Source organism: Bombus flavifrons, chromosome 12 (genome assembly GCF_040668555.2).
Source record: "Bombus flavifrons isolate JBK064 chromosome 12, iyBomFlav1_principal, whole genome shotgun sequence".
In the NCBI taxonomy this organism is placed as follows: Eukaryota; Metazoa; Arthropoda; class Insecta; order Hymenoptera; family Apidae; genus Bombus; species Bombus flavifrons.
In genome coordinates, this window is record NC_138453.1 from 11,836,230 (window position 1) to 11,863,273 (window position 27,044).

Consider the following 27,044-nt stretch of genomic DNA (forward strand, 5'->3'; position numbering starts at 1 on the left):
TCCCGTAATTCGTCTGGACACGGTGACAGACACGCGACGAAAAGGTAAGCCGGTCTTAGAAAAAGCCAGACGTCTACGGGGGAAGTTCTGGTCAGCCGCAGGGTCCGTGATGGGACGCGGAACCGACGAATGGAGAGCGGAAAAGAAGAAAATAACCGAGACATAAGGAGCGAGGCTAGAAGCGATACGTGTGCACGTCGGGGGTAGAGAAAGCTACGTTTACTCGCGCATCACGTTAGAAGAGGTTCAAAGGTATACCCGGGGGGCCTATGACGGTGGCTAAAGGGCGAAGAGAGGGATGGCGTTCTCTCTGCCTCCTCTACCCCCGAGCAAACTGCCCTACCCGGTCGATGCCTTACGCTTGCGCCTTGATACCCGCCGCCGCCCCCTCTTCGCGTCAACCTTCCTTCGCCCTCTGTGAATCTCCCCGCGTTTGAATCGGTGATTAAAGTTTCACCTCGCTTCCGTTCTTCGTTTTCTGCCCTTTTCCCTTTTTCCTCATTTTTCTCTTTTCTTCTATGTACTTCTTTTCAGCCCTTTTTTCCTTTCTTTCGTCGTTTTTGTTCCTTCCGCCGTCCCTGTTTTCCTTTGCGGCCAGATGATAGGGAAACTCTGCCGCCACACAGGAAGTGCCTCTCATTGACGGAAAGGGCACCGTGAACCGTACTCGATTCGTGCTATCGGGCTTGCTTCGGCTACAAATGTTCGCTTTTCTCACAAAGAACTCTCAGCGTTTGTAATTAAGATACAACGCCCCTTCTTTAATTTCGTAAACGTTTCGTTGTTCAAACATTCCTTGTTTCGAGATAATGTTACTTTTTACGTCGCTGCAGGAGATGTTCCTGTACTTTCTTCGCTCTGTTTTATACGAATTACGTTATAGAATACATACGAGTACATTTCCATACGAATCAGACATATCATTTTCTTATTTTCGGTGATCTCTAGTTTTCAACGTATTTGAATTGCTCCTTTTCGACAAATTTATAATTAGTCTTTTGTTGAACGTTGAAACACTTTTTATTTATATTAGGTGGAGTTTCCAGGATTTAGAACGTTCTCGATTTCATGCTACGTTGCGTGCTTATCGCTAGCGTTACTCGCCGTTTTCTTACTTCTTCATAGAAAAAATTCCTTGACCCTACGTTTTTGCTTCCCTTTTTCCCTTTATTCCGTCATTTGCATTCATCTCACAAACGACGAAGATTTCTTTTGCTTTATAATCAATGAGCAGCTTCTAGCATGTGGCCAACGGAATACTTTATTAATATTTACACACAAGATCAGCTTGGAAAAGGATGTGTTCACGAGGAAGTGGTTTCACATATCGTTTAATTTAATTTATAAAAGAGATACAATTTCTAGAAGTATTTTTATTTTCAAAGCAACTTTTAAAAGAAGAGATAGCATAAATATTCAAAAGATGTTTCTACCTGCTACCTACTAATCCTTTCGTTCTCTAGTATAATCAAGTTACCCTTTTTTAAAGTCTTCATATCCTTTCAGCACTCACTGACTTCGTCGTTTAAATATTCAGAAGGAAGAAACAGCGACACGTTCGCAAAAACTCCACAACCGTGCCTCTCCAGGCATAAATAAAGCATCTCACGGATTAAATATACGCATATACATACGTATTTACGTACGTCCATATCGTCCACCGAACGAGAATTAACTCGCCACATCAACAAAGTTGTACCAGACGTGGTGATGCACGTTAAGCCAACGAAACGAGAAAAATTATAAATATTCTGTTCTATACGCATGAAGTTCTTCTTTAATCACACAGTTGATTATACAATTTAACGTAGAATTTTAGAGACTCGGTTTAATTAATTCCGTTTAATTGCAATGTGCCAGAAGATGGGGACTTAAGAGGAACGATTAGTTGCCAGATTTATTGTTTTTATTCGAAGAGTTTACGACCAATAAAACGAAATGTCCGAAGAAGTTTATTTAAAATCTCTATAAAATTTATATACGATATAATGTGTAACGTTTACAGTTTTTTACTCTAATCTGGAATTATAAAATGATAAACAAGTAATTTGAAGGACGTCAATTTATTTTGTACAAAGGTTTAATTACAAGCATGCGTAATAGTTTTGCACGAAACGTCATAGATAGATGCATTGCTTTAACTTGTTATCCCGTGAACAGTGATTTACATGTGTATTAATTAATGTGAATTTTTTACACTACGCACGATCAAAATGATCGATAGATTTCTAGTCTCAAGATATTTTCTCTTATCATTGCCCAAATTCGTTCTGCGATAAATTGGCCACATCTGTATACTCAACCGAGACTTAATCGGAGTTTTAATCAAGATTCATCAAATAAATTCTATCTTCGAGCCAAGGACCTTATAAAATGAAAACTTTCTACGCGGATTCCATCCCCTATTGCATCACAGTCTCAATCAGAGGATTTAATAAAATTTACGATTCAACGATAAAAACAACGACGGAAAAGTAGAAGTATTTTCCATAAATTTTAAAGATCGCATAGACACTCATACAAGGGCGTATACACCGTCGAGAAGATTTCCCAGTAAGAAAGAAACGAATCCAGAGAATCAAGTTTTACACGTGCACCGCTGTAATCCGAGTAAAATACGAGTCGCGCTATTGAATCGAGTATCATTGTGGAGAAGAGAAAGAAACTTTTATTCCGAAGGGAAGATAATTTCAGGCGAAATGGATTAAGATTTCCAGCATTGTCGCATAAACAGTGACGCGTAGCCAGGCGTCGCGTCGTCGCGTCGAACTAAATGAATTTTACCTCGAGGATTTCGCGCCGACGTTCACTGCTTATTCATTACGCGCCTTTTCTCACCTATTTTCATTTTTATTCCAACGCGATTGATCAATCACCAATTCAGTAAATAGGTCGGTTATTCGAAGATGTGACTGTGCCATCTTTAGATTTGCGAATCTGTCACTTTAGTCAAACGGTTCTAATTCTGACGAGGTTTTCTGATGAGATATCCGATGAATAATCTGATTTATGAGACAGCGTGTCACTCGTATTTAATAGGAAAATAAACAGAGGAGAGTAATTCAATCGAATTTATTTATGCGCATTAACTGTTACATCGTTTCCAACGTCTCTGGCACAATGATGTAAGTATGAGGTATATCTTTGGAGGTTCCTGTAAACCAACTTGCCTTTTTGCCCTCTTCCCTTTGATACGTATCATACGTAGCCCCATCAACTGCTGTGCCATTTTTCACGGGATTGGTGGTGGCAAGGTGAGGAGAATCCACTCTGTCAGAATTTATGGTTCCCGTGACGGTGGATTCTTGCGGCAAATTTATCACGATATTAGGCTGTGTAAGAGGAAATACCAACAAAAAAGCATGAACAAGTCGCTTTGAAAGTGTAATTAGTACGCACATTGTTATTAATATATTTGTGTTCAATGTAGGCGATCTTTACACGGTACTCTTGCATTTTGCATTTTGTTTCCTTTGCGAAACACGCTCAGACAGCTCTTAGCGAGGGCTGCTTTCAGCATCTGGCTGGTTTCTCATAAATTGTAAAAGGAAACCTCCTTTTCCCTCACCGGAATGTCTAATGCGTTAAAATCTTGTTGCAGCTTTATTTATTAACTGCACGGCATATGAATCGTGTCGGAACGGGGTTTGTATTACCTCGTTGCACCTTTACGAGCATTCAGGTTCCTCAATATGCAAATCAAATGGACGCGAACGTAGAGTGTCTCGTTATTCATTAACGACAGTTCTCTGGTGCATCGAGGATTATGTAATACAATTTTATACAGTAATTAAGGCAGCCAGTATTCTTTTAATTGGTCTATCGTTTATAAAATTTACCGATTTACTGGTTACTGACAGAATGACATCACTGCACACCTCAAATTATCAACGTATAGCACATTACCTGCAGATTGAAAACATTTTCCAACCCTATGGTTGCTGGTCTCCGTCTCAGTGACCTGGACGAGGTATTGGAAATAAGTTGAGATTGAATATCGTTGGCATCTTGGTAACTCAAACATCTCGATCGTCTTGGCACTTCCGCTGGTAGCACTCTTCGCCTTTGTTTCGGTAACTTGCTTCGAGCCTGTAACAATTTTTACGTTATTTCATTAATTTTTCCAATTTTTGCTTTATTTTTGCTCTAAATTCGTCAAGAGAGATTCTATCAAGATCGACGACCCAACACGACTGTGATCTCTTCTTGTTAGAATTACTTTCCAAATTATTTCAGTGAGACTCGTGTTCGTTTCGTCGATACTGTAATATCGGAATATATTAAAAGTGTAATTTTATCCGATTAATTATAATTTGTTAATAATGGATTGAAAATACAGATATTAGTTAGACAGAAAAACGATGTTTGATTAACAGGAAAACTAAATGCAACGCTCGTATTTACATCAAATAACTTGACAACTATTTGGTAACTCTCTCTCTCTCTCTCTCTCACTAGCAACTCTAACACTCGACAACACTCGCAACTCAATTCTAACGACTCTATGCTTCGACGTCTCGATCAACTCTGACCCTCGCCAATGCATTCCTGCTCGGTCGTGCTCGCTCTTGCTCTCGTCCTCACACACACACACACTTTTCGGCTCACATACTCTGGCCTCTCGATTGCCACTCCTTGAAATATGAAACCATACTTCTGTTTTGACGCTGCTTATCTTTTCTCGCGTCACTGTTACTAGGCGCTCTTGGATGTAAACAAACCACAAAAAGACGACGTACACGGTGTTTTCTAATTTCAGCCGATCTCCAATCAAAGCTATTCTACGATATTACAATACATTCTTCCTCCTTCGTGTTTTCATTACTCTCCTGACAGTATCCTCGAATATGCTTCGTCGAAATGAAAAGATCTACGAAGCGGCTGAAATAAAGGTCGTGCAATCTCGAAACGTTTAATTTTCACGATGTTTTCAGCTGAACTTTCCGAATGCTCGCCCTCACGGACGAAACTTTCGAGTTTCCTTAAACTCGCGGGTTTTCAAGTAGCGAATGCTGGCCTAATCTTGACAGAGATAAAACGTTTAATAGCGAACTTCTTAGACAGGTAACGGTACGATGTATAGACTCGCGAACATCGAACTTAAAAAATTCCGTTGTCGATTAATTGAATGGCGGCGTCAATGCGGCGTGTATCGAGTACGCGTATCCGCGTTGCTCTAATGGCGGCATAAAAAATTGACACCAGGGCGAAACTTCTTCGCCGGATAGAAAGTTTCAAATTGGCTAGCGAAAAGTGCAAAAGTTTGCATGTTGCTAGGCTGAATGGACTCCCGCTTCCGTGTTCTCGGTGAACGCGTTATTCAGCGTACAGGAACTGGTCCCCGAGCCAAGGCAAGTTAATCCGATGAAAAAAGGAAAATCTTCGCGCGTTACCTTCGCGTCAACTTCCTGTCTCGTTGAAAGAAACTGTGTCTGACAAGAGGTTTATTAAATATTATATATGACTTGGGCAAAAGTTACTCAGGCTTAAAGCAAAAGAATTTTATGCTTGGGGCACTAATTTGTACAAAATAAGGGATTTAATTAACTTTAATTTAATGAAATTTGATTCGTAGTTTCAGGTTTTAGGTAGCTTATTTTGAGTAATCTTCAACGTGAGAATATTAAAAGAGGGAAAGTTTAGGAAGAGCGATGTCTCGCGTTGTGTCAGTGAGTACTGGTGAGCCTTCCATATATTTATTTTATTTTCCCATTCCATTTTTCTATCTGTCCTGAAATAGCGCAGTATAAATTCGTGCATATATATGTATAACATATTCCAAAGAAGAAAGAAGAGATCTAAGCTTTTGAAAATGTGCTACGAACCTGCGTATGGGAATAAAACATGGAGAAGTTGCTGACGATAACAGGAACTGGAAGAGCGATAGCTAGAACGCCCGCAATAGCGCACAATCCCCCGATGAACATTCCGGGAAAGGTTTTTGGTGTCATATCGCCGTAACCAACTGTCGTCATGGTCACCAAGGCCCACCAGAGACCGTGCGGTATGCTGTCGAAGTCGTTATGCGGGTTTTCCTATCAGTCAAACGAGATGTATGAACGATCGTTTTAAGGTTTGTGGTTTCGAATAGGAACATTTAGGTTTCAAAAGGAAGAAAGGACCGCTTCTAAACATGAAGATATTGTTCCATATATTCGCGAAACGATAATGCATCGTATTTGGCATTTGACAGTAAAGTAACGAGTTACTACAAGTACAATATACATCGGTATGTTGCTGTTACTGTCAAAGATAAATGAAAAATAATGCCTGTATGGAGAACCCAACGAGAACTTGTTTTATATTCGCTCGAATTCCTACAAAACTATATTCCACGAACAAAGATTTACACGCGGTCTTAATCCTCTCCTCAAATTAACTTGTTCAAAGAAGTAATCAAGGAATTCGAACTGAAACGTTTGCACATAGTGAAAGTTTCAATATCGATCGTGCTCGGAGATCAAAGCTTCTCCCGAGCGAAACTTGTTCGTAGTACTTTAATATTTTAACTCCTTTTCCAATTATTACGTTCCGATCGTCCAACTTATACAACCTGGAAATCTTGCACCTGCTATACTCTCGGAAAGCGAGTGTAAGCACTTTCCGAGAAGTGCACTTTCGAGATGCCAATTCTCCTTTTTGTCCAATCAACTTACTTGAAGACGTTCTGCGTAGAAGATGAGACTGGCGAAGACGACGATGCCTAGAACGAGGAAGAAAACCAGCAACGCCAATTCCTTGGCTGACGCCTTGAACGTATGGATCAGAATCCTAAGTCCTGGGGAGTGTCTCGTTAGCTTGAAGAGCCGCAGGACTCGAGCTATCGACAGAATCTCAAGATACAGGCTGGACTTGGTAAGGAACTCCGTGTAAAAGCTCAACGTAGCGGTTAAGTCTATCGCGTTCACTGGTGACACGGCGAATCTCTTGAAGCTTGGGCTTACCTGTAATTAAATCGATCAATGAATCAGACCTTATATGTCATATCGTGCTACAACATTGGAAATTTTGTTAATTTCTATCTTGATACCGATCAAATAAATAGACACGAGTTTCCTTCTATTCGAAAATTTGCTTCTTCCAACGATCAGATAGATTCCGAGTGTTCCACTGTAGATTGTAAATGAGAATTCAATAATTGCGCTATTGATCACTGCGGAGCGTATGGTTTATGCAGGATTTCGCGTAGAAGTGAAAAATCCTCGGTACTTTGTCCACATCGTTGGTATTTTTCGCACGTTCCCAACCGTTCCTCGCCGAAAAAAATCAATACACGAAATCCGTATTCCGGCTTTCAAACATCACGCGAAATATAAATTACACGGAATGATCTTTCGCGAGTCGCGTGCAACGTCATTAAATCTCCTTCTAATATTCGTTTTGATTTTTAAAAGCAACGACTTGCTCCACTGGAAGCTATTACTCTGCGACTAATCAAGGTCTAGATGAAATTATGATGTGACAGTTTAAAAGCAAACGTGACATTTCATTTTAGTTCTTGGTAGAAATAAATGGTTTTTAAATTTCGTGGCAGTGGATATTATTCGGCGAACGGTGAAACCGGGCAGGTTATAATTTCCTTGAATTTATACGTGTTTCAACGTGTTAGGAAGTACAGTAGTAAATACAGATACCCGATAAATCAAATAGTACTTTTATAATGTTTTATATACGAGCAAAAACGAGTCCTGGATAAAGGGATAATTAACGAATGATTTGTTACGTTGTTTAGTTGGAAGCAGTAAATCATTTCTAGTCTGGGATTTTTGCTGATTTACTTCCATAAAAATCTGAAACATCGTGTATCTATTAAGACACGGAGAAACAAAATCAGGAAGTTAGAGATCCAACTGGTCTTTCCGGAATTGATATATCTTCAAAAAAAAAGTACAAATGTAAGCTTAACATAACACGTATTCGAGACAGTCGTTAAGTTAATCGAACGTCGATCTAAAATTTCTCAAATATCGATTACAAGTTTTCGCGTACACGTTCTTCGACCGTAATATCATGCCTTGTGTTATTTCTAACAATAATTCTTTTCTCGCAAATGATTTCTTTCGCCGTTAATTCGTTATTTGCGGTAATTCACATTTAAGGGCGTTTTATCAAGAAATAGTCGAGGCCGTCTGGTACGTTAATTTATCTGTGTTAGCAAGCTAACCCGAACTAGCTTGCACCGAATTGAATTTGTTTACCGCACGTCGCACGCGCAAAAACGTGCTTTGTTCTAATGTTGTACCATTGTGTTCCACTGGTGAACCACTTTTGCTCCTGTCACTCACGTGCACTTGAAAGGGATGTAATTACATCGCGGGGTTACTTCGTTATTCACTCCTTCTTAGCTTATATAAAATGCAATAACAATGAAAGGTTGTACGATAATTACATTAAACAGCCGCGTTTTATTTGGATGTTCTACATCCTTTAAACACAACTCGAAACTGTTAAAAACTGTCTATCAAAATTTTAAACGGAAATATTTTAATTCCAATTTCCTCGTTTCAAGTACGGTTTTGTGTAATTGCATCTCATATGATATAAACATGTATGAAACTGGGGCAATTAATTGATTTTAACGAGACGTAGAGCTTCACGTGCAAAATACTGCATTAATGATAATTTTATGTCATTTAATGTATATGGTGTCGTAGCAAGATATGTAATATAATTAACCAAATGGTTCTCTGTAAAGCGTTCCATATTTGCTGATAAATGTAATAAAATACCCACAGTACACATTTATAATTACAACATTTTTTCTCGCTTTTCACTTGTAGATTACGTTGCAGTTTAGTTGGAAATAATCCTATACGTTATACGTTATACACATACGTGTGTATGATCGTGTATAGAATGATTGATTACTCGATCTTTACCTTTTCGCCTCCTGCGGCACATTTAATCATTCGGTAAATATTTATTAAAAAAAACTGCATAAAATAAGAGAGAAAACGTTATCTATTGATTCTCGATGAAATGAAATTCCAAGGGTTTTAGATATCAAACGTTCAAAGAGTAATACTTTATTTCGATACTTAACTGGAGGAAAGAAGTGTAGCTTCAAGCTGTCGAATGCCATAATTACCCAGCTATCGTAACAACGATAGGACAATTTTCTACGTACCAAGCAGCGAAGAGTAATCTCCAAAGTAAACCAAGCGTTGCACGTATGTTCAAGGTAAAAGAGCACCGGATAAGAATCGACATGATCCACGTATCCGCTGGATTCGAAATGCAGCGATTCACCGTTTCGTTGATTGTTTCTCGATTGTTTCGTCATCGTGTGACTCTTGAGGCAGAAGCAGAGAACCGAGAGGCAGATGAAAAGTATCGACATACAGGCTATGCACTTGGCCGCGGCAGAGGAGTACGGCTCGTCAAACAGAGCCCAGATCCTTGGCCGTAGTTTTTGCCATTTTGTCAAGGTCCCTCTGTTGTATTCCTCCTCGTAACCGAAAAGTCGCGCGATCTCCTCGTCGCTTAATTTCTCACCCTCTATGTCCAGCTTGTCGAGAATTGCCAGCGTTGCTTGGGTGTCCCTGTGAACGCTGTAGGTGCTCCAACAACACGGTTCCACCTGAAACGTATGCATAATTGGAAATTATACGCGTCGGCGATGATTAGAACTTGGCTAATTGCAGACCACGCAACTAGATAGAGATCGTATTCGAGCTACATATCAAATAATTTCTTGGTCGTGATAATTTTTTGTGTTATCGCCGAGAGATTATCAATTATAATATAACGCTGCCTTAATTAGCGTGAGCGGATTTTCGTGGGATCCTACAGGAGAAAAAAGGACCAGACGAAGACGAAAAGGTTAATTGATATTGATTACGTCATTAATTAACCAAGAAAGCGCAACGATCGAATAGAAGACCCAGTCTCTACCGTTATCTGTGTTTCACGTTTGCTACACAATTATATTTTACGAATGGTAAATTAGACGATACAAACAGCGTAGAAGAGTATAGAAACTTAAATGTGTATTTCGTTTTTCAAGAAATAAAAATACTCGCTAGAGCACGTTAGACAAATAATCGATAATTTGAAAACAAATTTGTCGTGTGTCTGGCAATTGACCGCAACTTAAGCGTATAATCGATCAGAACCCAAAATCAAACGCTGGATGTTTGTGCAATAGAAACTGTCGTCGGACAAACGTTTCTAATCCGGTGACTCGATAGCAGGCCCGTGATTTCTGCGTTTTGAAAGAGACATTTCCTGCGATATCAAAGCATATTTGTGTCCGTGCTGCTAGTAGGGAAAATGGACAGGCAACCAGTGTTAATTATGCAGAATCGTTAAACGTTATGAAATAATGCAGTTGCGTTTCGAATCGAATAAACGGTCGGAATAAACGACCGAATAAACGTTCAAATCTTTTGATCGTGGTATTCGTGTCTCGTTAGAATTTTAGTTTTAGAGTAAATGTTCAAACAAATATAACGAGTCATTTATTCTTGTTTCTGTTATCTGTTGACTTTTTTTTCCTGATTCAGCGTGACCAGAGTAATCACGTAGGATTTTACACAAAACGAAGTCGTTTCGCGGTTGAAATAAAAGGTAATTGCAAACCTGATTAGAGTCCAGTCCCCAGAAGTCGAGTTCCTCCTCGAAAAGCGGACCACAGACGTCTGTCGGGTAATGAAGCTTTCCGGTACGATAGTAATTCAACACCTGGGCAAAAACGCCCGGATGACGATCGTAAAAGTATTCGTTCAAAATAGGATCGTAATTGACCAGGGCTTCCGTTAAACGTGACAACCTAGTAGCTGGTATTTTCTTCAGAGTAGACTTGTAGGTTTCGTGTCGTACACCGCCGACGTTCAGGATCACCCGGTCGTTCCATCTGCCGTCATCTAGCTTTCTCATCCTTCTGGATTTCCACGGTTCGCATGGTAGAAGGAAAAGCTCGAATGATAACTCAGGCTTCCGGACGGCATTGATATCAGACGCCGAAATGGTAAGAGCTATCAAATAAAAATTTATCGTATTGGTAAAGGAAATAGCTGGACAATTTTCGTTTTTCTTTCCTCTTTTCTATCTTTTTGTTCTTTTTTTTTTTTTCTTTATTTTCTCACTGCTATGTATGCAGTTGCGGTGGAATTTGTAGACGCAAAGAGACGTTATATAATACAAATTGAATAGAAACGAATTTTACGTAATATGATACTTTCCTAAAAGGAAGTGAATTTTACATAATCTTGATAATGTATATTTTATCTAAGATGCAAGATGAGGTTTTATCTTCCTTTTTCAATGTGATGTAATGTAATACTGTTTCACTACTGTTACGTAGTGGTTCTTTTGTCAAGGAAATTGTGAAAGAAGCTTGTTTACGAAAAAATTAAATTAAGGTAGCTGATATAGGATAAGAAATAGCGATGGAATAGACTTCCAATGCAATTTTTTAAGGTATGACTTTTGGGATATCGGCACAAATAGGTTCGTCCGTAAAAATGATCCAACGTAAAATTCAATTTGACGCAAGTGTACGTAATAAATTTCAAAGATGCTTTCTCTTACAAAGTCTCGCTAAAATGTTAACAAAATTTGCCGATATTCCCTCAGTTTATGGTACATAATATTACGACGTAGGAAACCTGGTTATTTCGTCTATCAATACTATTAACCATATGAAGCTGATACTTTGCAAACAATCGATAAATTTTGCAAATACTTCATTCTTTACTTTACACACTGTGCAAACACACACCGGACACGTATACAAAACGCAATGTACGCATCTACCTGTACATTGAAGAAGATGGCATAGACGTATGCATATTTTCGTATTTTATTGCTTGTTAGCAGACGTAGGATCAATATTTTCATATTCCTATAGAAGTCGAGGATGTTGGCAAGGCAATCAATATGTACTTTGCGTTATTAAATTTACGACGATGAGAAGGGGTAGGTTTTCAAATGCAGCGTCGCGCAATTACGCTCGCCGTGACCACTGATTACTCGACATCTAGTTTTCTATTATATATAATCTACGCGAAAGAAGTGAGTATTACAACACCCTTGGGAAGGATTGGCCGTCGGGAAAAACTGATTGGAAAATAGGTTGGAAATAAGAACCGTTCCAAGGGGAAATACGAACCGCCCGTCAACTGTGCAATTTGAACGAAGCCACGTTCAGTCAAACGTAAAATCCGTGCATCTTCTTAATGGCTTTTCCGTAGACTCGAAGGAATTTTAATTTTGACTTTTCCTTTCAGTATTTTGTCACTGAATTTTGTAGTTGTATGTTAACGATACGAGTCTATAGTATGCTGTGTTACAGTATAGCGTTAGTTAGCTTTTAGGAAATTCGATGCGCTTTCCATGCGGCGTCAAAAATATATCGCGCCTTAAACACACACGATCACCACACCTTATACTCCATCAGATCTTTCGATAATAAGTATCTAGTAAAATTATCGTTTCCACACATTAAGCACAAACACACAAGCATTATGGCAAATATACAATGCTCCCACTGAATTTATTTTAATAAAAGATAAAATAATAATCCTCACCAATTATATACTACGCATCCGTTAATTATATTTTTATAACGATTTAAATAATACGAACAATCTTATATCCTATATCTATCTACAGTCTATAAGAGAGATCAAAAAATTATTCACACTTGAATTTTTTTTACAACTGAAAGTCACATAGGATCGGAACGATCCACTGGCGGAGGAAACGTCGATCGTTTCACCGCAGTCGATCGAAGAACTCGAGTTTCACGCAGAAGAATAACCCACGAAGCAACCGCGATTTCTCGTTCTATAAATTCGACACTGTTTATTTGCGTGGCCAGTCGCGAACCTTCAAGTTCCATCGACACGTGAACCGACGAGACTGTTCCATTTTAGAAACGAACTGAAAAATATTTATTTTCAAAATGTCGTTCATTCGCGTGAAAATCAACTAAGTGATAACCATTAAATTCTTCGGTATGTCGAATGTAAACGTGTTCGATCTAGTTCGATATATTATACGATTAATGTGTAAATTGTATTCATAAGGGTGTACGCTTTTATGGAGTGACGATAAGCAGAGCTTTGCAAGAAGGAGATGAAAGAGCTAGATAGAAACCATGAAAGGTGTAATATAAACTAATGAAAGATCAAAGTGTTCTGTGGTATACAGTAGTCTACTAGTATTTCAGTGCTGTCTCCGTAATTTATTTTTCGTGAGACACATCTTATGTAACTGAGTTTAAGGATTTACGAAACTCTAATATAACATATATATTGTAAAAAAATCATATCACACACACACACACACACACACACACACACACACACACATCAAACACACGCACGCGCACACACACACACACACATCAAACACACGCACGCGCACACACACACACACACACACACACACATATATATATCAAACACAAAATCAGTTATAACAATTCCGAGTAAGTTTTAGTAATAGTAAATATATACTCTAGATTTTATCTTCCAGTTATTATCACTGGTTTTTACAATTTTTACCATATACCACTGCATAAGTATTTCGAATCTCGCGCGAGAATTTGATTGGAAGCGGAGCTGTTGCGCACCGACCAATCAGGAATCAAGTAAGCGATGCTACGTCGCGGGACTTCATTCTACAGTCGAAAATTGTGGCGTCAATGTGTACCTCTCCGTTTCAACCGCGTCACCTCAACTACGTCGTATTTCCACCGCTATCCTGTTCCTATTATACGCTACTATTAGGTTCGTTTAATTAATACGCATTTGTTTAACGATTTATTAGACATTATCGTACCGAGACTCATTAGTTTTTCGAACTTTTGTTGGTTCACTTTTTGTCGATCGACCGTTCGATTCGCTTATTGTTTCATTTTACTGTAACCGGTTTCAATTTTACACATTTATGTCAAATATTTGGTTCTCTCTTGCACAGATCGCACATAGCTGGTTGATCGCTAAAACGAATTCGAAAGAACAGAAATTTATGGACGCCATGATAATTAATGGATAATTCGATGACTGTCAAACGGATTTGGTGTTCGATTCGCTGTAGTAAATGCAGAAAAAGTATGTATACGTTTATATTGTTTCTTTGTTGAACCATGAGTAATAAGCATTTGATGTACAATTGTTATATGTCACGGAGATAAGTAATTCGTATTAAATAATTAATTTGACATACAGATCGAATAGTTCAGCGAAACAGATTCTTAATAGATTCTTAAATTTTTGCTTGTAATATTGAAGTATCTTTTTTTTTGTACCTTACTCATATTTTAAAGGAAAATTTAGTTTTAGTTTTAACCACTACTAATGCTGTATTATAACAATGCTTTATTGCAATGGTTCTAATTCAAACTCGTCTGTAATTCAAATCACTACACTCCCTCTGCGGTTGAATATGATTCCTATGTTGTCCATAGCAAATCGCAGAGGGCGTAAGAAGCACGTCGAATTTTTTCCAAGTCGGTATTTCAGAACGTGACACACAAAGCGTTATTTAATGTCACCACTGATGTGTCACGTTTATTCTATCGTTAACATTAGGAGATACATACATTGAGCGACATCTGTTATCAATCGCCGTTTTAAATTACGAAACGTCTGACCTCTATGCAGAAGGCCCTGCACTACAAAAAGATTATCGGAGATCGTGAGACCGCTACTAACAACTGGACCAAAACAACGAAACGAGACGATGCATCTTCCGATGTCAAGAACAATTGTGAACACACGCGACCGGGTTGTTTACTCGCAGGCGCACAAAAACTAGGGTAGAATATGGCCTGTCGGTTCGTTGAACGCTATGTATCACGCAAGCGAAAGCGCGATTCGAAAAAACGGATTGTTGAGAGAAATACAGCCATTACACGATTAAAAGTTATGGTCTTTGCGACGATGTCAATATCAATGACTAACTCGTTGCTCCACGATATTTTTGGTAAGTTTGTAAATTTCCATTTGATTAATAAATTCACGAAGATTTGATAATTAGAATCGGGCACACGCGATGAGTTTTTACTGTCAATAAAGAGCATCGAAGAGCATCGAAGAGCATTCAAGAGCATTTAGGTGCCAAATTTTAGATCTTCTAATCTAACGGTTTGTATTGAATTTAATTTATCAGGATGTTGATTACAGTTATTTTGTAAAAATAGAAAAATAGTTTCTTTTTTTGATAGGCTTAGTACGCAGCCGTTTCTCGCGTGGGTGTCGTTGCCTCCGGATACCGGATGACGTAAAACACGATCCTTTCTTCTTCTTCGTTTTTTCCTCTTTTTCCTTTTTTTTTCTCCCCCCTTCCCTCGTAATATCTTTCGACTGATACGGTTTTTTTTCCAGATTGGCAATCCGTCAGCTCGTAGGCGGCCCGTGATATGTACCTACTGTACTTTTTGTGGAGAAACGATGACGTTGATACGTTGTCGTTAGCGAGAAACTTTCCTTTCTTTGATGCAAGCCGAATCAATCGCGACGAACGATCGTTGTGTAGGTATATGTAGGTTTTGACATAAGTTGCCTTTACTCTTTCTTTGTCGTTCGTCGGATATTTGGAAAGGTTTCGTTTGGAGAATAGTAGTAGAAGAGAATTATTGTATAGGTTTTTATGGGACGGATGTTCGCTAGTCAAATGGTTTTTGCACTTCTGGCTCGTGTTTGTCGGGTCTATCAGATATTATTGTCGCGTATAGTCCACGATAGCGCATCTTTTCTCTACCTTTTCTCTACCTTTTCTCTACTTTGATATGCGCAATTTGTCAATATAGACATTAGATGAATCGAAAGATTTATCATTTTCTTCCAGACAATTTTTATTCCATAGATTTCATTTATTATCACTGTGAATGTTGTCTATAATAATACTGTATCCAATTAAATCATGATATTATGGATCTTCCGTTCCGCCTTCAAAATTTTGAGATTGTTAATTTGTCCTGCATATTCGAGTCTATATCATACGCATACCATGAAAGTGTATGTGTTATCTTGAATGCAAAACAGCGCGAACGTGTTAAGAAGCATACTATACTTGTTGGGGCAATCAATATCTCGTATAATTCCTTCATCAATCGGATTCTCGTTAATTTCACATTCCCCAAGAAAGTACCCGTTCCAATGTTCCCTAATTACCCCATTACACATTGGAAACAGTCAACTAGGAAATAAGGATGGAATTAATTGTAATATTTGTATTCCCGAATCGAAATCAATTCAAATATAGAAGTTTCGTTTCATTACTTCGTATCACAATTCTTCGTTCTATTTTCCGTATTCTCCATATCTATTTTCTATAGAATGTAGCTCAATTTTTATGAAAATATTACCTGAAATTTTTAAAACACGTTGAAATTTAATACTCGATTTCCTTGATATCAGAAAAAAGTCACTTGCATCCTGGTCACTTTGGTTGTAGTTGTCCCATGTCTCAAAATATCTAGAAAGCGTTCGAACCTATCTCGTCTAACTCCGAAATTATTTAAAAATATTGTTTCTACCTTATCCTCTTTGCTCGCGATGCGTTTAAAACTTCTCAATCGGGTTGGAATCTATGTACAGTATAGTTGATCTCGCGAATGCTTATTCCGAGAAAGTTCGCGTTCACGATAATTGCAGCGTGTACTTGAAGCATGATATCGACTCGCGCTCCATTTGCACCCTCTGTTAGATCAAGATGCTAGATGAGGCTTAAATACGCTCGGAACTTGCGAACCTTAGACTTTTCCCCCGAGCTTCTATCGCTAACTAAAGACTACGAAAATGTTAGCAGCGTAAACGATTCGGGGTGTGTGAGCACGAAAGAAAGGCAAACAGGCAATCGGAGAAGCCCGTGCTCGACTTCCACCCCTGTGAATCCGTCGGCGGGTAACGGCCATCGCGATAGCCTGTCTCAATTTCTTCCATGCAACCACTGCCATCTCCGTCATCCATTCATCCCTTCCCTAGTTCTGATACTCTCCCCTGGACGAACGTGGCGTTCACCCTCGCCGCGACGATCAGTCTTCAAGCTTTTCTCTCTCTCTCTCTCTCTTTCTCGGTCTTTTCCGTTTCCTTTTCATCCCACGACCTTCGTCGAGAACACTCGAAGCAGCGAGTCGCCACGGGGTAAAATTCATCGTTATACAGTGGAATATTTGAGAGAATCGACCTGTCCGTACATATAGTTATGCAAAAGTTCCAGCGCATCCGTGATAGTGATCTGACAATGATTATCAATCATACTTTTGGGAAATATCTCCGCGTGACGTCGTTTAGAAATGAATTTTTAGATATTTCCTTCACGTTTATTATACTTCACATATTTGTTGTTGGAAATATTTCGGTAGATAGACGTTGTAAAACGATGAAAGAGAGATAAAACGAACCAATCTTAACGTTCGAGCGTATTAAATTTCCCATTTTCTGAAAATATTTTGATTAGGAAAAATTGATACAGGTGAAGCGATACGCGGAAGTTAGATAAGGAAATATCTGAAAACCTAATATGTATATTATATAAGAGAACGCATATAAAAGCAAGTAATATTGAAAAAAAGTGGCAATAGCAAAGGGGCGATAGTGAATGATGAATAAAAATATAGCAACTTCATAGGTTAATGTTTTATTCATTTGTTTGAAGCAAAGGTAGATATATACTTGATCAATTCTTTCTTATACGTACTTCAACGCTTTGTATATTTTTGTTCTATTTTTCAGCACGTTTTTATCGACTTTTTCGATATCTATACTATTATTTCGATATAGTAATAATAATTTAGTTGAAACTGGATGTGAGGGTGGATAAAATTTTAAGCAAGGGAAACAATTTCCAAACTGATCGCGAGTCTCGCGTAACTCCGCACATGCCGCCGCGTGTAATTGTACAATTTCCTTCTCAATCAATTCTTCGCACCCATATTCGAAAACCTATAAATTCTGACATTCGTTTAACCAGCCAACTCCTGCGCTCTCTCGATCTCCACAAATTGCAAAAATGAGCGGTGCAAAAGTGCACTCTACAAAGAAGCGAATAAGGAAAACGAACGACAGCTAGTTGCGATTCTTTTATATGTTTCTTAAACTTAAGAAATTTGAAGATATAGGAGCTGCGACAGGCTTGAGAACTTCACCTTCCAGTTAACGTAAGTTGGAGCGGAAGAAGTTAGGAAAGAAGAAGTTCAAGAAGTCCATCTGCAACAGAGAAGAAAGCTTCGTGTCAGGCCGTAAAAATTACAAACGTTTACGTACAGAGATTAAAAGATTCTGCCGCTAAAGTAGTTAAATCTTCACGATATTCAGCAGGTCGAAACAAGCGGTGTAAAAGTGTAAAGGAAAGATTAGACACGTCTACACGGGGATGGCCATCTTTCGCCACACAACGGAATTATTGACAACGTTCACGCATCATTCATTAAACGAGGGAATGAAATTGTCTCCGGCCGACGTTACAGCCCGCCCCCGAACTCGCCACCGCTCGCGGTGAGACCTCTCTCGTCGACGGAGAATCTAGCCTAGTTTCGTGAACGTACCATGTTGGCGCTAGCGTCGGGCAAGGAGGCCGGGGTAGGTCGGCAAAACGAGACGATGTACGTTCGAGGGAGGGAACGGACCGTGGTGATAGTCGACGAGGACGCTGGGTGGTGAGTGCCACCGTTACGGGTCCTCCTCGGGTCCAACCGTCAGGACCAGGGACAATTTCTCGGTTCTCCTTCTGTTTGACACGCGTTTTGCCACCGTGAAACGGGGAAAACAACAAGAGAGAAAGGACAGATCGATAGAACCGGCGGTAGCGGCGGCCAGTGTGCTTTTGCTTGCTCGCCTCTGCTTAGCCCTCGGTGCGTGCGTGCTTGCCTGCCTGCTTTCCTTTTCCTTGCGTGGATTTCGTTCCGTGGGCCAGCGAGGACCAAGCACACGGGGTGCGGCCAACGATGGTGAAAGCCCCGACCATGGGTCCCTCCGCCGGTACCCAGGGGATCAGGAAGATTCACCCTGGCCCCGAAATCGCGATGAATCCGAGGAATCTGCCGACCGCCAACATCACTACACCTCCCAGCATCCGAACAGATGGCAAGACCACCTCTATATATCATTCTCAGGTATATTAACGTTTTGCGATTCCTTTCCTTGTTTTCTTTTTTCTGACAGGATGCTTTTGATAATGTTCCGCGATCTGTCGAGCTGAACGATGCGCTGCTCGATTCGTTTGGTTTATTTGATTCTTGTTTCGATATCGATGTAAGTTAGGTTCTTCGATCGAAGCTTGTTTTGATCGTTTTCTGCTGTATCTCGACAGGAAGACAATTTGACCGAGTGTGGTGAATGGGTCGGGATTGCGACGGCAATTTCCCTTCGCGCTGAGAATCGTATCCCCGCCAATGCGTCTAGCGCGAATCTCCCTTTTTGTCGACTCAAATTTTCGGCTTTTTTCAATCGCGTTTACAGCTGAACTGGAACGCTGTTTTTCGTGGTCGTTGATTAAGAACAAATTGAGTTTCAAAGGACAGTCGATCGTGTCGAATGTTTGTCTCCCTTTTCTCGGGTTTAATTACTGTCACGTTTCGATCTGTAGAAGATTGTACGATATAATCCTTTAAGATCTATTTCCGTAGATTTACTTTTATCGTTGATTGGTGAATTCCGCGACTTAATGATTGCCAAGTTTACGAAAGTAGATTTTAGAGAACGATGCTTTTACTCCATTTATTCATTTACTTTCTTTATCTTTTATTTCTATTACTTTCATTCTTATCTTTTGCCGTATAGAATCGGTCTCTCTGTATAATCTTTTATTTCCTTTGTTATTATCAGCTGTACTCCCATCTCTCTGTTTTAGATTATTCGATCAGTAATTGCGAGTTTCAATTTATTAAACGATGAATATTTAAATAACACGCGTAATGATGGTTAACAGTCGATCGATTGTCACCCTCTTTTTTTACTTTGCCCTTTCTTTCACTGCGGTTAATGAACCAGGAGAGTTATTTTTGACAAATATTTGTCATAATTCTGCGATTATTAGGGCAATATCGGTACTTTTTTCGTGTTTGTTTCGTTCAATTTTTCATGTTTACGTGTTTAATCAGTGTCGACTCTGGTTACGTCGTCATTAACTACGATGCTTTATTGCGGAGATAATTAGATCAGTCGAAGCCTATTAAGTAGCGAGCGTCTTTCAAACAGAGTAACAGCTGCCAGATGTTGTTTGAATCTTCAAAATTTCCCTCTAGAACTCAGCCAACTTTCATATATCTTGTGCTTTTCCGGATAACATTTTTAACTGTTTTCTAATTATCAAAATTTGCGGAATTTGACTTTCCTTTATTTGATTTATACGCAAAATAATAATAGATTTATATACACTTATACTGATATAAAAAAATAAAAGTAGAATTAATTACTTTTCTATTAATTTAATATTTAATTTTAATAATTGTATTAGCTTTCCTATCGATGAATTACTCTGATTACATACACAACAATTTTTGAAAATTACAGGAAAATATCCTTCCTCAAAAAACTGTCATGCTATGCGTTTTGACCGAAATTTACGTACCTACCGATAAAAATTCCAACTGCTAAAAATTTATCTCTTCGTTGTGATCAAACCCCATTTTTCGCATCGAAAATCCTTTTCCTTCTTTTTTTTCCTTTTTTATTGTCCGATTCGATTTTTCAAACTTTCTGTGCTCTTTCGAGTCCTATTTAACGCGTCTTCGATATTTTTTCATCCGACTCGATCTTTCAAACGTCCATTCAATTTCTTGCTCGGTGTGGAGCGTTGTAGCGCGATTTCGAAATTGCTCGATCTGAATTTCTCCGGAGCATTGCCTCCGCCGACCCTATTCCTTTATTTCTTGCAGAATCTCGTTTGATCTTTACAGCGACAACTCCTACCTCGTCGCTCTTCATTTCACACCTTTGTCGTCGTAACGTTTGCAATTCAATGATCGGCAGAGGCTTTCGATGTCGCAAATAAATTATTGTTAAATTCAGCGAAGAGATATTAGGTCGGGCCGGCGGGCGGTTCGAAAAACGTGCGGGCGGATTCATGAATGAATGGATGCCGCGATCCTTTCTAAGAAACTCGTAATCTTTTAAATCCATTGATTTATTCGACCTCTCGTTTCATACTCTTATTTCATTTTTTCTTCTTCTTCTTTTTATCGATGTAATTCAATATTATCGCCATCAAGCGGATCGTAAACGAGCCAGTTTGCGCTTCTCTCGATGTTGCAATTTCCGCTTCGCAATTCACTCATCGATGGCTATTAATCTGATTAATTCCTTGTATTTCCTTCTTTCGATCGATGTTGAAAATGCGAACGAACGTTGAGCGGAATTCGAAATGAGCGAGAAAAATGAAAAATTCTGTTAGATTGCCACGAAACGAGAATGCAACAATGATCTTTATTACGAGAAGAATTGAACTTGACGGTATGCAAATGTAATTTGTGCAAAATAAATTAAACGTTCGAGAGAATTACGGTAAAACACGGTTAGCCATTTAAGATATTTAAATTATCGTCGTAATAGAATTTTAGGAAATTTAATTCCATTATGTTCTCTGTCAAATAGAATACAGCGTCGAAGATAATAAAATACCAGGGAATTAATTAAATCATGCTTTAAATATTCAACGCGTGGATTTCATTATAAAATCTTTAGTGAAAATGCAAGACAGGTTGAATAGCTTTCGACGGGTCCCACAACTAAACGAATAAGTTTTTAAAGAAACTAAACTTTCGGTATGATATATTTTCTTGTCCATGATAAGGTTGAAAAAGATAGTACGGTGTAACAGTGTAACTTTAGGCAAGTTTTAAATTGCGAATTAATCGCGTCATTTAAATATCCATCCACGTATACGGATCAGGTAATTTATTCTTTCAAGTTACACTGTTTACACTGTTATTTTATTTACAAATCTTTCGTACACCATAGATAAAAGTAATTTCGAGGACTACGAAACAACAAGCTCACTATAGCTTATCGTTATCATATTACGATAAATGTATGCATTTACGCAACGGTTATATAAATATTAGTACAGAAGTGTGCGGTTAGTTCCAATTACTAACCATTACCAATAATGAGAATATACTTTTTATCGTCGAACACCAATTATCAACTCATTTTTGTAGCAATTAGACGAAAAAGGAAGAATAGAATAAGATCGTACGTACATTTATTAGCCTTTGTTCTCGAGAAGATCGATTTTCCGAATACGTGAAATACATGTGCTTGACTAAAATTCGGTCCAATGAATATCACTGGAAATATCTATTATGTTTCGACCTAATACCGTACGCGTGTAGATGTAGCTACGTGTCACTAAAAATATTGTTCCCCTTGATAAAAATACCGAAAGCCCCTTATAATTAGGGGAAGTATTATCCAAGCGCGCACAAAGAGTTGGAAATTCAAATTACGATAATAGCGTACTCGATACGCGTTCTTGATTCTCATCGATAATATTGTTAATGACCTCAAACTCTTGATGAATGTTATTTAGACTTTGAACGAATAAATAATCATCTATAGAGACCGTCATAGTACATCTTACTTATAGTAAAGGAATCTTCGAAGATAAATTTCATTAAAGATAATGAATCACAAACAAGATGCTTTATGTACCTGGCTTTTACGTTCACGAGGAACGACCTGTTTTCTGTCTGTATCACTTGCAAGTGGTCTATACATTGAACCGTGCATTCTCAAGATCAAGAGTGGAAATATTTATCCAGAAAGTTCATAACGCTGTCCAGACATTTTCAGCTGCAAGCTGTCTCGATAACCAGAGTTCTGCTATACTACGATATATACACAGAGGCTGGAGAGTCTGAGAAACGATTAATTTGTCTCAGTTACTGTAACTACATACGCGATATTAGCTATCGAGAGCGTAAACGGTTTCGCACTGTGCGATTAATTTTCCTAATTAATTTCTCACGATACTTAACTTTATCCTTCTTCTTTTTCGAACAATTTTCTTTGTCCATAATTATCAGTAGAACGTTTTATATTTGTTAAACGTTAAATTTACCTGGTCGAAATGCTCGACCAATTCCGATTCGTCGTTGAATTACTTCGATTGCTATAGCCGACCGAATTGCGTTTAAAGCGACGTGTATCCTTTTATGCATTTAACATTTTCGATAAACAACAAAGCTTACTTCGATTATTTCCAAGAAAATCCAATAATATTGGATTTTTGATATCCGCAGGCTGTTTCTCGAAACCATTTCGACGTTCAATTGTGGAAAAAAATGTGAAATTTCGTTCAGCGTGCTGAAATTGTGGAAGCAGCTTAATGAAAACCGTTGTGTGTGTGTGTATAAACGAATTCGGATTTCATTCGACAGCAGTTGAATTTATTCTTTTTTCTTTCTATATGTACAACACATAAAACTATCAATTCTACGTGTTTACCAACGATAAATTTGGTGTAACGTTTTAGGAGATTTTTCGAATTCGGAAGAAGGTGACGGAATATACATAGCTTCCAAAACTATCGGAAAATACAAAAGGATAAAATCGAAAATTTCGCAAAAATTTATTTTTTAGTTTGAATCGCGCTTGAGGTATAGAGAAAATCATCTATTACCATTTAATTAAGATATATCCTGGTCGTAATGAATCCTGCGAGCGACTTCCCAACAGATTCAAACGCGTTAAAAACCTCCGGTAAGTATTAATTGCAAGCAGGAATCTCGCAGTAGCGACGAGTCAAACCCGGTAGAGGATTGTTCGTTAATAAGGTCTGTGCGACCTCGATCGATAATTATCGCTGGAAATTCGATAAACAATGATACCGCGTAATTCACAAGGAATCTCTGGAAAGGCAGCCTTAAGGCGAGAGCCAACCATTGAAAGTGTCATAAAAGGCCTAGAAAGCGTAAGAACTCGAGTTAGCTTAAAGCCTTTAATTAATCGTGATTACTGCTCGAGGAGTTCTCGTTTCTTCTTTTCACCCCTGCCATCTGCCTTCGCCCACCTACTCTCTCTCTTTTCTGCTTCTCTTCCTTCTTTCTCTTTTTTCCCCTACCTTTCTCTTTGCCCACTCACCCCCCCCCCAACGAATAGGAAAGTGCATGACCTCAAATCGAAACTCGCAACTCATCCTCGTGTCATCCTCTCGTCTTTCGAATAAGTGCACGGTACGCCTCAATGATGCACTCGAAGACTCGTTTCCCGCCGATCGAATGTGGGTCAGTTTTATCGAGAGCGAGCGGCAGACGAACGTACGATAAAGTGTGTGTGTTTGTGTGTGTGTGAGAGAGAGAGAGAGAGAGAGAGAGAGGTCCGTTCCATTTTCTCATCGAGGGTTCCTTTTTGTTGATCTTTTCACGCTCGAATTCCAATAAATGGAATTACGCGGCGAGGAATTTTCAGCATCTTCCGCGGATTAGAAAATTTCTCCGCCGCGAGATTATGCTCGGTATGGTTATAGAGAACATCGTTTATCGATGATATCTTCAGCGGCCGGATTTCAATAAAACGGTGTCGCTATCCGGGAACAGAATTTATCATCGATTCACTAGTGAAACATCAGCAATGACTTTGCGTCGATTCCCGCCACCATTCTATGTAGTTGGAATTAGAAGAGTCGAAGATTTCTGTGATTTATTTATCGATGCTTTTAAAACGACCGAGCATACATGCAGGCGGTCGATTCTGCTTATTCGTAAATTTTGCATAACAGCGTTGTGCAGCGTAATTTCTCTAGCTGGGAAAATATTTATACAGATTGAAATTGTCATGTCCTTTCTCACAGGTGAAATATTTTATAAAAGGCAAAGATTTACTGCGTCACATAACAGCACGTTGCTTTACTGTCACGAGGGGAAGTATATGTTCGCAAGATGTCGCGTGTTCTCGAGGACCATATGCGACGGGCACTCGTAACTTTTAAAATGTCCATTTATATAAACAGTTTTCCTCGCTTGACAACCTTCGTCGCGTAACTGCAAATCTAGAGTTTTGCGTGTATTTTTCTTCTGGACAGTTAAAGGATCGAGGAAACGTACGAAGAGAAATGTAGACATTTTTATCGCACTGTCTTCGGTCTTGTGAAAATGTGATATTATATGTATAGACAAACAGATGCAGTACAGCGTAAAATCATAATCGGCTGCATTAGTCTAATTCTTAAATACTTCTTTAACGAAGTTTTCCGTCTCAGCTACGAAAAGAGCATCAAACTCGGAGAATACATTGAAACGAACTTATCACGTTTCTCTCGAACAATCTTCAAGCACAACCCTATTTATATTTCGTTATTTAATTAAAGGCAGTGAAATTGTAACACACTGTGTATCAGTGTATCACTGTGTAACATGGAAGCGTATAAGCGAGTGAAATATATTAAAAATAAGGTTTCCGAAGATTTAACAAATTTTGAATGAAAAATTCGTCTGGGAGATATATGAAAGTAGCGTTCAGCACGGTATTGTTTTATTTCATTCTGAACTTCTCGACGAAAAAATGGGTCTCGTGATTTCTAAATCACGTGTGCCATATATTATCTATTGCAAAATGCGGCGCGTTTGTCGATAAAGAATTTCTTTGGTGTGCACGTAAGAACCACATCGCATTATCGATCTTCGTTAGGGAACATTTTTGTTCACCTTTTTGCGGTATAACAACAAAGAGAATTATTAGAGTAGAAGCACGGCGTCTGGTCTTTGTGAAACAAAAGCAAAGGAACGATTTTAAAGAGAATAATAAGTCCGTACGCTGTTTCCAACGAATGGAAACGACAAAAGCGATTTTGCCATTTTCGATTCTTAAACCTACTGGTTTAAGAACTCGTATCTTTCCCTTCGAGGCGAAATAAGGACGGTTTTTCCCAGAAAGTAATTAACTGTACATGATTTTACAGTCGAAACGATAGTAACTTTTTCACCGGAAAACATTTTACGCCCGCACCACGAAATTTGTTTCATTGTATTTTGAGAGATACTAGAGATATTATGACGCGCTGGTAACAAACGCACTTAAAATCGATTAACAATTCATTTACTTAAGACAACAGCATTTAGGATAATTACGTGGAACCGTGCCAATTATTATGCAGAGAATAGAAGCTTAATAATTTATTCTTGCATAATCTTGTCTCAGCTAATTTCAGCCATTTAAGATGTATTGTAAATCATATCGTTGCAATTAGTTAGAGAGTCGATCAATTCACGATTTTCAAGCGAAGATATAACGTGCCATTCTTTTGTATTTTCCACAAACTTATCAAATCTTTACGTATTAAAAGAGGACTACAAAATTGAAAATAAGTCAAAGAACCGCAACAGAGTTAAATCCGAATGTATTTACCAGTAGACCGGTAGGTCCATTTTCGCGCCATCATTTTTCCCTCCTTATACTCCGCTATTTTCGAAAACCAAATTCTCTTTGAACGTTAATTTCATTCGATAATCGCTCGATAATTCGCGTATTAATCGCGCGGAATCTCCAGCTGGATGCATTATCAGCGTACGTCACCGGAAGGTGTGAATTTTTCACGCACCTAAAAACAGGAGGCCAGGTTTCTGCAACGCGGGACCATTATCATCGCATGGTCGTTTGCCCGGAATATCGCGATCATTATTTCGCGCGATATCGGTGCGCAGTTTTCACGGGTGTCGAAAATGAAAGATCGAGGCGTTGGTGTAATTGGAACGAACATGATCACTCGTATGTCCCAACCACCAAAGCAGAAACTCTTAATTAGTCCCTAACGATCAATTATCGTTTTTTCGACGCGTCTCGCGCGAAATGAAAATAGTCCTGCGTGGCATCGTATTGCAGCTGTGGAATACACATCGACATATACAGTATGTCGATTTTAATTTCCCGCATCGTGTCCTGGCTGTGTGGCTGTTTGTGTCATTTAGTTGTCGTTCCTCGATGTTCGTTGACGCAAGAGGATAACGTTGTCTCTGGTTTTAGTAGCTACACGGCATCTGAAAACCGAAATTTATGATAAATAGCCGATATCGTTTGTTCAGGAAAAATATTCATCGTTTATTTCCAATGATTATTTCACAGCTCGATATCTTTCGTTAAATTGAACGAATTAAT

At 38.8% G+C, this 27,044-nt stretch overlaps 2 protein-coding genes and 1 long non-coding RNA gene across 7 annotated transcripts in view; 2 read left to right on the top strand and 1 right to left on the bottom strand.

Moving 5' to 3' along the window:
- Positions 1-3,085: 3,085 nt before the first annotated feature.
- LOC138185637 (potassium voltage-gated channel protein Shaw) overlaps positions 3,086-27,044 on the bottom strand; it is a 134,855-nt gene continuing 110,896 nt past the window's right edge. Inside the window, exons 1-7 of one of the 2 annotated variants that reach the window (XM_069124743.1) lie at positions 12,531-12,711; positions 10,582-10,976; positions 9,128-9,580; positions 6,657-6,944; positions 5,826-6,035; positions 3,907-4,089; positions 3,086-3,332 (exon numbers count right to left, since the gene is read on the bottom strand). In XM_069124743.1, the coding sequence (XP_068980844.1) occupies positions 3,093-3,332; positions 3,907-4,089; positions 5,826-6,035; positions 6,657-6,944; positions 9,128-9,580; positions 10,582-10,878 (1,671 nt within the window). In that variant the 5' untranslated portion in view covers positions 10,879-10,976; positions 12,531-12,711 and the 3' untranslated portion in view covers positions 3,086-3,092. Of the gene's footprint in view, positions 3,333-3,906; positions 4,090-5,825; positions 6,036-6,656; positions 6,945-9,127; positions 9,581-10,581; positions 10,977-12,530; positions 12,712-27,044 lie in introns of those variants that run through there. The other variant, XM_069124741.1, reaches the window with a different exon arrangement.
- On the top strand, positions 13,641-17,356 carry LOC138185654 (uncharacterized). Its single transcript, XR_011174689.1, has 4 exons — positions 13,641-13,740; positions 13,938-14,060; positions 14,613-14,934; positions 14,989-17,356. It is a non-coding gene; the product is annotated as an uncharacterized LOC138185654 (long non-coding RNA).
- Positions 18,589-27,044, top strand: part of LOC138185626 (uncharacterized) — a 58,101-nt gene continuing 49,645 nt past the window's right edge. For 2 of the 4 annotated variants that reach the window (XM_069124710.1, XM_069124713.1), the window contains exon 1: positions 18,590-19,066. In XM_069124710.1, the coding sequence (XP_068980811.1) occupies positions 18,899-19,066 (168 nt within the window). In that variant the 5' untranslated portion in view covers positions 18,590-18,898. Of the gene's footprint in view, positions 19,067-27,044 lie in introns of all 4 variants that reach the window. The other 2 variants (XM_069124712.1, XM_069124711.1) reach the window with 2 other exon arrangements.